General features: G+C 47.1%; 1 protein-coding gene across 1 annotated transcript in view; it reads left to right on the forward strand.

The window, feature by feature from the left end:
• Nucleotides 1-10,593, forward strand: part of LASP1 (LIM and SH3 protein 1) — a 54,979-nt gene extending 44,386 nt beyond the window's left edge. The window contains exons 5-7 of the mRNA XM_035134739.2: nucleotides 3,002-3,167; nucleotides 4,219-4,322; nucleotides 7,177-10,593. Coding sequence (XP_034990630.1) covers nucleotides 3,002-3,167; nucleotides 4,219-4,322; nucleotides 7,177-7,350 — 444 coding nt within the window. The 3' untranslated portion in view covers nucleotides 7,351-10,593. The remainder of the gene's footprint in view (nucleotides 1-3,001; nucleotides 3,168-4,218; nucleotides 4,323-7,176) is intronic.

Consider the following 10,593-nt stretch of genomic DNA (forward strand, 5'->3'; position numbering starts at 1 on the left):
CTCATCCAAATAAAGGCTTAGATCTATCCCTGCACAAAATGTGCCCTTATTCCACCTGCTTTACTCTTATTGCTTCAGGTACCGTGTTGCTATGGAGGAAGATGAGCATATAATGGTGGAAGAATACCTAGGGCTGTTGGCTGAGTTGTGACCACAGATATCTTTTCCTTGATCACATGTAGGGAATTTGCAGCCAGACTTTGCCCTTGCTAAACACAAGTGGAAATAGAGGACTGTTACCAATAGCAACCTTTCTTTGGCAGTGCAGGGTTTTCCAAACGTTTATGGTAGCTAGCTTCCTGTACGGCCGTGGACATGCTGTAGACTGTAATGAGCATATCTTTAAACATACACAGAGAACCATACCCTCATCAATGAGTATTGTGTTTTATGCAGGGCTGCCCGAGGTTGTGTTGGCGTTCGCTGTAGCAGGCCTTGCCAGCAGAGCAGAGATGGGGGACCTCCAGTACACGGGCCATTTCCCTCCGACCATGCCCACATGTCAATCAGTTGACATCACTGAGTGATCATGCTGGGTGCTGCTTCAGCAACATATTTCCTGAAGGGAAATATCCTCTCCCCCCCCCCCCGCCCCCGCCAGTCAGCATTGACACATGTGTAGCCCCACCCACCTGTCAAAGTTTGCTTGCGGGTTGGGGGAGAGGGAGCGAAGTTGTCCACCAGTCCACAAAAGTTCCCTATGCCTGAAGTAGAGGGTTGGGAGAGGGGTGCTTTGACTTTTAAAGATCTATTGAAAACTGTGTTGTTCAGACAGGCCTTTGAAACATTAGTTTCTTCTCCCCAACCAGTTGTTTTTTAATGCTTTATCAGTGTTACTGTAATTTTGTATGCTGTATACCACCTTGCTGCATTTTATAAATATTTAAATAAAAACACTCGCAAGTGGACTCCCTGCCTTGCGAGGGCGTCTGCCCAGGTAGAAAACTCAAGTTCCTCACTGGTTTAGGGCCCAACCTTTCTCACTTTAGAAATTGGGGGCTGACCTTAATTATTGAACGGTTGTGATTTTATGTTGGACAGAGTGCCTCAGATTTTGAGCGGGCAACATGTGCTCTGGTGTTGCCCATTGCTTTGTCGGTAGGCTCTGGCAGGCTTGCCTGGTGGGTGGTGGTGGTAGCCGTGCTGCAGGTTACACTAGATGGCTGGGTTTACTGTATTGGCCCGCATATAAGCCGCACCCTTAAAATTCATGGCTTATTTGCGGGTGCGGCCACCAAGCCGGTGCCGACACTAGGCGCCCCACTCCCCAAGTTGGTGCCAGCCGCTCCTGTTCAGGGCGGTAATGCCAGGAGGCAGGCGCAGTGTGCACTCGGAGGCGGGCACCGGCTTGGCGAGCTGGGTGCCCACCTCCTAGCTGCTTGGCAGTTGGGGGGGGGGGAGCAGCTCGTCTGCCTCCCAGCTGCTTGGCCTGCGCACGCTCCCCTCCCCTGCCAACCAACTGGGAGGCAGGCACCGCTTCCTCCCACTACCAAGCAGCTAGGCCAGCTGCTTTCAGCAGCATGGTAAAAAGTTGCAAATATAAGCTGCACTTTAACTTTTCAGGGTCCGAAATTGGAACAAAAGTGCGGCTTATATTCAGGCCAATATGGTACCTATTTTAATATCCCACAATGCCCTAGACTCTAGGGGTGAGGAACTTCCAACCCTTTAAGCTGTCAGACATGGTCCACAAAGCCATTTTTAAAAATGCCCATCTGCCACCAGCTGACGTCACTCAATCCAGATGATATCATTGTGGGGGAGGGGGACGACACAGGATTTGATTCTGAATTCACTGTGTGCACAAGTTCCTTTGCTGGGAACAGTAATGCACAGCTAAAGCATCAAGATTTAACTTCAGTTTATAAGCTGATGAGCAGGGGTTAAAGATTGCTCAGCATTTTGGCTGTGTGCCACTATTCCCCTGCTGTACCCAAAGCTCATGACGGAGCTGCTTGAAAGCCCTTTGTAGATGGCCCTGCGTTGCTCTTTAAATGTCTAAAAACCAGAGGCTTAAAGAGCAGTGCCGGGCTGTTTGCAAAAGACCTTTCAAGCAGCCCAATGCCGCATTTTGAAGTCATGACTGTCGGGGCTTCAAAGTACAGCGTTGCCTGATGTCACTATGACATCAGGTGGATGTCAGGAGGGCAGTGAGGAGATAAAGATCTGACCCACCAGCCAAAAATGGGTCCCCAGACCTGCCGTAAAGTGACACTACATTGGGGAAAATGTAAATGGTGGATAGACCCTATAGTGCTGTTTTGAAGTGCTAAACCTGTAAAATTAAATGGAGGGGCAGGTGTGGGCAGCAGGCCCTTGAAGTTGCCCAAGGATGCTCACTGTTGACGCTGGCCCTGCATCTTCAGGTAGCAGGTGTTTAATGTCTGTACATCAAAAGCAGCTAAGATGCAGGAGCAAGTAACCAAGAGTAGTGATGCTTTGGTATTCCTGATTGTAGAATTTCTGTCTTGCATCTACTGAATAAAAAGGCAGCCGAAATGTCCGGAGGGAGAGTCTAGTACTGAGCTTGGCAGTATGTGCCAAAGCCATTCCTTTGCTCATACTCTCCAGCCACAGGAGAAGGGGGAGGTAACAGTTCACAGTACGTGAAATGCTAGTTGTCCACTGCCACCTTCTGGTTTATATGCAGTGCTGCAGTGACTTATCAGATGGGGAAAGAGGTTGAAGGGGGCGTTTCTGAGGAGTGAATGATAGGACTATATTACTGAGCCTTCCACCCTTGGGATTATCAGTTCATTCACTTGCAGCTGCCAGTTTACCATTCACAACCTCTGAGTTTTATCTGGAATACTAGAGAGAGAGAGGGCTGAAAGCAGTGGAGACTGGGGGGGGGGGGAGGAAAGCCTTGCATTGTAAGAACTTTATTGACCAGGCAGAAATGCATCTTCTGATTGGGGAATATATTAAACAACATGAAAACTTTCACCCTATGTATGTTATTGGTGCTGCTCTAATATATATTCTTCCCCTTCCTCTGCAGATAAAGTACCATGAAGAGTTTGAGAAGAGCAGGATGGGCGCACCTGGTGGAGAGGGAGGCGAATCAGAACGCCAAAACTCCCAGGAGGGCGCCAACTACAGGAGGCCAGTGGAGCAGCAGCCACCACCACACCAGCAACCTCATCATGTCCAACCAAGTACCCCTGGTAATAAGTTGTGCTGGAGAAAAGGGGTGGGGAGAATACCAGCAATCCACCCTACATACTTGAATGAATGGGTCTTCCTGTGGCATTTAGCAAACCCACCACCCCAATAAAGGGAGGGAAATCCAACAGTTTGGCTCTGTTCACTGTGTGATGATAAGGTAGTGCCTTTGTAAGGACCTATTAGAATGATTGAATTGCTTTTCTGATCAGGAAAAATCCATGGCAGTTAAAGAGATGGAGGGTGGAGCTTATGCTGAAGGTAGAGTCAAAGTAGACTGAAAGATAAGGCAGACATTACCGGAAAGAGAATATCCCAAGTCCTAGCTGACAGAGTAATTGAGGGCTGAGAGTCTGAAATGAAAGAAACCACTTTAGACTACTAGGTCTGTCAGTATTGTGTGAGAGTTCTGGGTTTGGTGTATCTGCTGATGTGTGGTAAAGTATTAGGAGAAACCATGAATTCAAGAGACTACGAAAGAACGTGGAAGTGCTGAAAGTAACGAATTGCAAGTGAAAATTGTCTGGACTCCTTTCCTTTATTGAATTTATAGTTAGGCTATTTTATGAGCTGTTAGAATTTAGTATTTGTTAAAATTCATTCAAGGTTTGTTAGAGAATAACTTGATTGAATTTGATAGCTACCTGAACATTAGCAGCAAAATACTGAGTTCCGTGTTCCACAGGTAAACTAAAAAAGGGGCAACCTTGTGTGCTTGCAAAGAAAAAAACAGTGATTTCTGCAACAAGGAGATGCCAAATTGCAGTCACTTCCAAACAAGGTGCAGAAAGTTCTTGTGTGAAAAGGAATCCAACTAGTTGAGCCTTTTCCATCAAAGCTAGTAAAGGCCTAGGAGGGAAGGTGGGGTGGAGCTCTTATCCTGTACTAGATTTATGTCTGCATAGTGGCTGTCAAATATTTCTACCTTAACATTTATTCATTGCAGATTTACTCACCTGCAAAAATTCTGCATTGTTTCCTAAGGCCTTGAGGCAGGTTCTGCAGTTTCAATCTGATCAATAGACAATTAATAGTAATCTTTGTGTCCCACAGTTTACCACCACCAGCCACCAGCACAACCAGCCTCTCAGTCTTACAGCTACAAGGAACCAGCAGCACCTGTCTCAATACAGCGTAACGCCCCATCTGGCGGAGGGGTAAGTGTGATCTAGGAAGAAGGAAAGTAGCCAGTCATCAGCTGACAGTTGTGGGAGGAAGGAAGAAATGAAACTTGGCTTTTTGCAGAAGTCCGCCTACCTGCATAGACATAGACAGACAGACAGACACACACACACACACGCACAAGGATGCAAAAGGTTTGACAATGTACTCTGAAATACATAGCCTGGCTCTTCCCTGTGAAATGTTCCATCTCTGAGGTTGAGTAGTGGGGAAGGCAGGAAAAAGTGCTTCTGGGCAATCCAAAGAACAATTTGCGCAAGTGTGTATAGCAGATATAATCTGACTGGAAGTGAACAAAGTGCTTTACAGGTTCATTTGTGGGAAACCATGTAAAACATAGGCCAAGAGATGGCAATACAGTGGTGCCTCGCTAGACGAAATTAATTCGTTCCGACAGTCAATTCGTCCAACGAAAAATTCGTCTTGCGAGGCACCGTTTCCCATAGGAACGCATTAAAAGTTAATTAATGTGTTCCTATGGGCTCCAGGGACTGGCGGCAGTGGCGGCGCTTGCTCGCTTGGCTACCTGGAAGGCAGGGAGACAGGCAGCAACAGCCCCGCAGCTCTCCTTGCTGTCTGCGGTGAGGGGAGAGGAACGAACAGGGAGAAAGCAGCCCTTTCCGTTCATTCCTCTCCCCCCACCACCACCGACAGAAAGCAGAGATCCCGGGGTTGCCGGATCTGTCGGGCAGCAGGAGGGAAGAACGGAGGGCCATCGGATCCTCCGTTCTTCCCTCCCCCGCCTGACAGATCCGGCCTTTGGCTCTGTCGGGCGGCGGGAGGGAAGAACGGAGGACCATCAGATCCTCCGTTCTTCCCTCCCCCCGCCCGCAGATCCGGCCTTTGGCTCTAGCGGGCAGCGGGAGGGAAGAACGGAGGACCATTGGATCCTCCGTTCTTCCCTTCCCCCCCCCCCCGCCTGCAGATCCGCTGGTGCGGGGGTATTTTGCAGGCTGCCTTCCCCAAGCCAAGGGGAAGGCAGCCAGCGAAAACGTCTCCGCATCGGCACGCTTCGGCTCCGGGTGACGGGGCCGAAGCGCGCCGATGTGGGGGTGTTTTGCCGCCCCCCTGCAAAAGCAGACTTGCTAGCCACCATTCCAACGGCGCCTAGCAAGCCCCTGTCGGGCGGGGGGGGAGCGCAGGATCCTCCGCTCCCCCCCACTGCCCGGGGATCGGACGAGGCTGGAGAAGCCTCATCCCATCCTCGCAGTGTCGGGCGGTGGGGGGGGGGAGCGGAGGATCCCCAGCTTCCCACACACACACACACTGCCCAGGATCGGACAAGGCTGGAGTAGCCTCGTCCCATCCCCGCAGTGTCGGGTGGTGGTGGGGGGAGCGGAGGATCCTCCTCTTCCCGCGCTACAGCCTTTGTGTTCCGCTGGTCTCTGCCGGTTGCCCCTCACCGGCAGAGACCAGCAGAACACAAAGGGGAATGAGCTGCAGTGCAGGAAGAAGGCAAAGGAAGATCAGCTGAGAGGCGGTGACAGCTGTCAGCGCCTCTCAGCTGATCTTCCTTTGCCTTCTTCCTGTGCTGCAGCTCGTTCCCCTTTCGCTAGAGGAATGCCCTGTAGGTTTTGTGATCGGAGGTTTTTATGGCCATGCTTCGCAAGACAAAGCGGCGGCCATAGAAAAAAACCTCGTCTTGCGAGGCAACCTCCGATCACAAAACCTATTCGTATAGCAGAAAATTCGTCTAACAGGACATTCGTCTAGCGAGGCACCACTGTACAGTCATATCTCGGTTTAAGTACGCCTCGGCAGCGCCACGATTTCTGTTCTCATCCTGAAGCAAAGTTCTTAACCCGAGGTACTATTTCTGGGTTAGCGGAGTCTGTAACCTGAAGCGTCTGTAACCCAAGGTACCACCATATAATGTATCAAAAGGTAGTACTGTAAAGAGAAAATTCCCAGTACAGTCATACCTTGGTTTAAGTACGCTTCAGTTTGAGTACTTTCAGTTTAAGTACTCTGCGGACCCGTCTGGAATGGATTAATCCACTTTCCATTACTTTCAATGGGAAAGTTCGCTTCAGGTTAAGTACAAACTTCCGGAACCAATTGTGTTTGAAAATTGAGGTAACACTGTATCCTGCTCTGAGCTGCCTCTTGGCTCTATGACTCTGCCCTTTAGGTACTGATATGAAGCCACCATTCACCTCAGTTTCCAGCCTTTGAAACATTGTTCACATTAGTGTCTTTACAATGATGTGGCTGGAAAGGATCCTAAGATAAGTTTTAAGTCCAGCCCTGTGTGTCAAGGTACCGGTCGATCCTTTGACCAAATCCCATCATACATTGCAGATCAACTCACAGAACAGCATTCCATAAACCTAGCCTGTGGAACAGATGGTTCCTTCAGTCTTACTACATATTGCATGTAATTAGTTTTATGTCCCGTTCTGTTTTCATTATATTCATATATTTAATTGTTTTTTAAGCCATCCTGGAAATGCCAGTTGACCACTGAAGGGGAAGGGTATAAATTTTAGAAAGAAACTTGTAAAGCAGCAGGTTAGTGTTAGCTCGGATTGTGCCACATGCCAGCATCAAACCCAAGCTTTTGTTGCCATATGTGTGTGTATGCATGCACAAGATCATAAACCATGGCTGCTGGAGCGCACTAGGCCACTACCAGCAGCTTGGAACAGTGATTTAAGAGATCAAGCCTGCAAGATGCCTGCTTAAAAAATAAGGTGGGGTGTACCTTTCTGTTGGGATTCGAGAGCCACAAGTTTTGGAGGTCCAGTGTACTTAAAACAAAGGGTGGGTGAGGAGCCCCCAAAGTCACTGAACACTAATCCATCCCTGCTCTTTTCTTCCCCACCCCAGAAGCGGTTTCGTGCAGTCTACGATTACAACGCAGCCGATGAGGACGAGGTCTCCTTCCAGGACGGTGACACCATAATCAATGTGCAGCAGATTGATGACGGCTGGATGTATGGCACCGTTGAGCGGACCGGTGACACAGGCATGCTTCCAGCCAACTATGTGGAGGCTATATGAGCTCCACTCGGGTGCCACCCTGAAAGCAAGCAGGGGGAGGGCTTTTGTGTGCTTCTTGTTCCATTATCCCTTCTCTGCTGTCTTGTCACACATCAGTTATTTTGTTCTGAACCTCTGACATGGCCGTTTTAAAACAAAATCTTCTGCCGACATAGCCTTGTTTTGGAGGCATTTGAACTTGGGGTGGGTGTCTTTTTTACTATCAAAGATCAATTGTCTTTCCATCCTCTCCCGCAGCTTTCATGAAGCATGGCACTGTGCCCTCCTCCTTCCCTAGGGACCTGCCCTTTTGGGAATTGATTTTGATGCCGGTTGAAATGTGCACAACTTAACCAAACTGCTATGTGGAACCAGAATTGGTGTAGGGAGGCCCAGGGGCAGGAACCACTGCCATGCTTCCTTTTGGGAGAGTGGAGCTTTGAGTAACTTGTGCAAGTCTCTGATCATTCCCATTGGAAAAAATTGCCCAAGGCCTCTGTCTGCATGTCGACTCTTGCTCATTAATTTTCCTTTCTATAAATCTTTATCAGCTGGAAATAAGTCAAACCATTTGTTAAAAGCAGGAGAGCTTTTGGAGTCAAAAGGAACCAGCAAATCTGTCATATCTAGAAGGGAGATGAAAGCCAAAGCAGTAGCTGGTGCAGAGGTAAAGGGGAGGTTTAGGAGAAAACTAATAATTCTATCCAGGACTCTTGGATGCCATGTCTTAATAAGAGCGGCCTATGCAAGACTCCCCTAGCTTAATGCCTGCAAATTTCTCGCAGATTCTTGGTGTTTATCAATGCCCTTCCCTCTCTGTTTTTGTAGAATTCCAAATTCTGTTGGCACCTAACCTGTAGAGAGGTGGGTGGGCACTCCTCTGAATAACCTTGACAACAGCAGCCAAGGGCTAGAGGAATCCCAGTTACTGTGGAGATGTAAGCATAGGGACCAATTGCTCCTTGCTTTAGGGAGTATTCATGGGGCAGATCTGTATGTGGAGCTTTTCTCCTGAACCCACATTCCTGTCAGCCCAAAGGCAGACTTGCAGAAAGCATCATCTCCCTTGTACTTTCTGAGCCAAGCAACGTTTACAATCCTTCCTCCTCTTTCTACTGCCCCCCAAGCCAGCCTGGCAATTGGATGAAGGAATCAGGGCAACTACTGCCTTGCACTAGAAACATACCTCTTCCTCCCCCTCAGGCTAACATTAAGCCAGCAAGATGCTCTTGCTGGCATGGGATAGTCTTATGGACCAAAAGCAAATTCTTTGGAGTGTTGCTGTCAGTATAGCAGGGAACTACAATATAACTGGAAATATATAGGGCTGTGCTGGTGTGATGGAAGAGCAAAGGCTGGGCAGATTCCTCTTAAGCAGGAGTAAGGTTCTTGAAAGTCACCCTTCTTTGCATATTGATTGCTGCTTCTGTTACTTTTAAAGAAGACTCCCCAAGGTCACCTCTGTGTTGGGACAGAAGGCAAATCCAGTTAAATAATAATCAGCCATGCAGTGCAACAAACCCTGAAAAGTAGGTCTTAGAGCCTGTGTCTAATAACTCATTTAGCTGTGATGTGATTGCAAAGCTCTACCTATGGAAAAGGCCTCTGGAAAACATCTAGTGTCTTTAAATCTAACATGAGAGAAGTGGCTCTAACCCACTTTATTTGGTAGTTGTCTCTTCCTGGGATAACTGAAATGGTTGGCAAGTGGACCTCTGGAGGCATACTTCTTACCTTTTTGTTTTTAAGAACGCCCGTCAGAGGCACATTCAGAGAGAGAGGTGCTCAGTCCACTGAATCCTCTGGTGGTTTTTAGTTGTCGCCTCTCAAGCACCTGGAAAGTACAAGGACCAAGTTAAAAGATGTGTCGCCCTCACACATTCTCCCATTCCAGTGCTGTTTGCATGTATGTGCTCTTCCTTTCCCCTTTCCTTCCCTTCTGTGCATAGAGGCATATCAGGACCTTGCCTTTCCCTCCCATTGCATCCCCTCTTGCCTGTGGACTTTGTGGTACAGAGAGAACATACATATGCAATGTTAAAAGCACGAGCTTAGTCTCTTTACAAGAGGTGTGAAATAGGCTTACATTAAGCAAGAGTTAAGGAGAACTTGCCTGCTCAATGTTTAGGCCCCTGAAGTTTGAAAGCAAAGGGATGCTACATTTCGTCATTCCCAAAGTACTCTTGCATATCTTCGTGACTGGTGGAGTACCGCACACTAGTGATTTCTTGCTAAATCTCTCAGGAGGGTTTAAATCCCTTTTGGGCTCCCTATCCAAGTTTAAAATTATGAAGTTCCTGCACACCCCTCAGATCAGTGGCACAAATAATGACCAAATCATTCTTTTCATAGAAGCACAAACATTTTAGCATATTTTCTCAAAAATAAAAAGCCCTAGTCCCTACTTTTCCTTTGCACTAGTGATTAAAGGGAGGAGGGTTTTGGTCTCCTCTTCACCATATCCATGCCCCAGAGAAATCCATTTGTAGAAATGAAAAGGTCAGCAACAATGGTGACAGGTTTTTCTATAATGCAAGCATTTTTAGAGGGATACAGGTGCCTAGGGACCACCTAATCTTAGGGTGAACTTTCTAAAGGTGCCAACGAGAATGACTGGTGGGTGAAGAGAAATCACATTCTTCTTGGTGCTAAGACAGAAGCACAACCTTAGTACTGGCTGATTTCCTAACTGAAAAAGACAAAATCATGTATAGACAATCCTTAAGAGGACAGCTTTTTGTGAGGAAGATACAAAAATAACGTAATGTGAATAAATATTTTTAGAGGACCAAATAAAGTTACAATAAAATACTCTCTCATTATTTTATAAATCTCCTAGTCTTTTCAACCCTGCCCTGGGAGAAATGGTTTCTCACTGCTTGATTTATTTTTTTTCTGCCTTCTTTATGCACTTTTGCCTTTTTCCCCAATAGCACCTAAACCTGTATTTAAATAAAATGTTAAAAAAGAAAGAAAAACAGCTAACTTGCATCTGTGTAGCCATTTTTATTCATGTCAAGTCTCTTGTACATTGTAGCTTTTCAAATAAGATTTCAGTGTCTGAACTTAGAATGATTTTTTTTCTTGGGAGTATATTTTGGGGTTTTCATCTGTTCTTTGTGTATTTCTTCTTTGTGGGCTTACACGCCCTCTCCAAAAGTCATTTGGCCTTTTTCAATGGCACCATAGAATCAAATGTAGTACCAGTTCTCTTCTGGTTGACGCCAATTTGAAAATAAAAGTATAATTTTTACTGCTGACTGA

This window comes from Zootoca vivipara, chromosome 13, assembly GCF_963506605.1.
Source record: "Zootoca vivipara chromosome 13, rZooViv1.1, whole genome shotgun sequence".
NCBI classification, from domain to species: domain Eukaryota; kingdom Metazoa; phylum Chordata; class Lepidosauria; order Squamata; family Lacertidae; genus Zootoca; species Zootoca vivipara.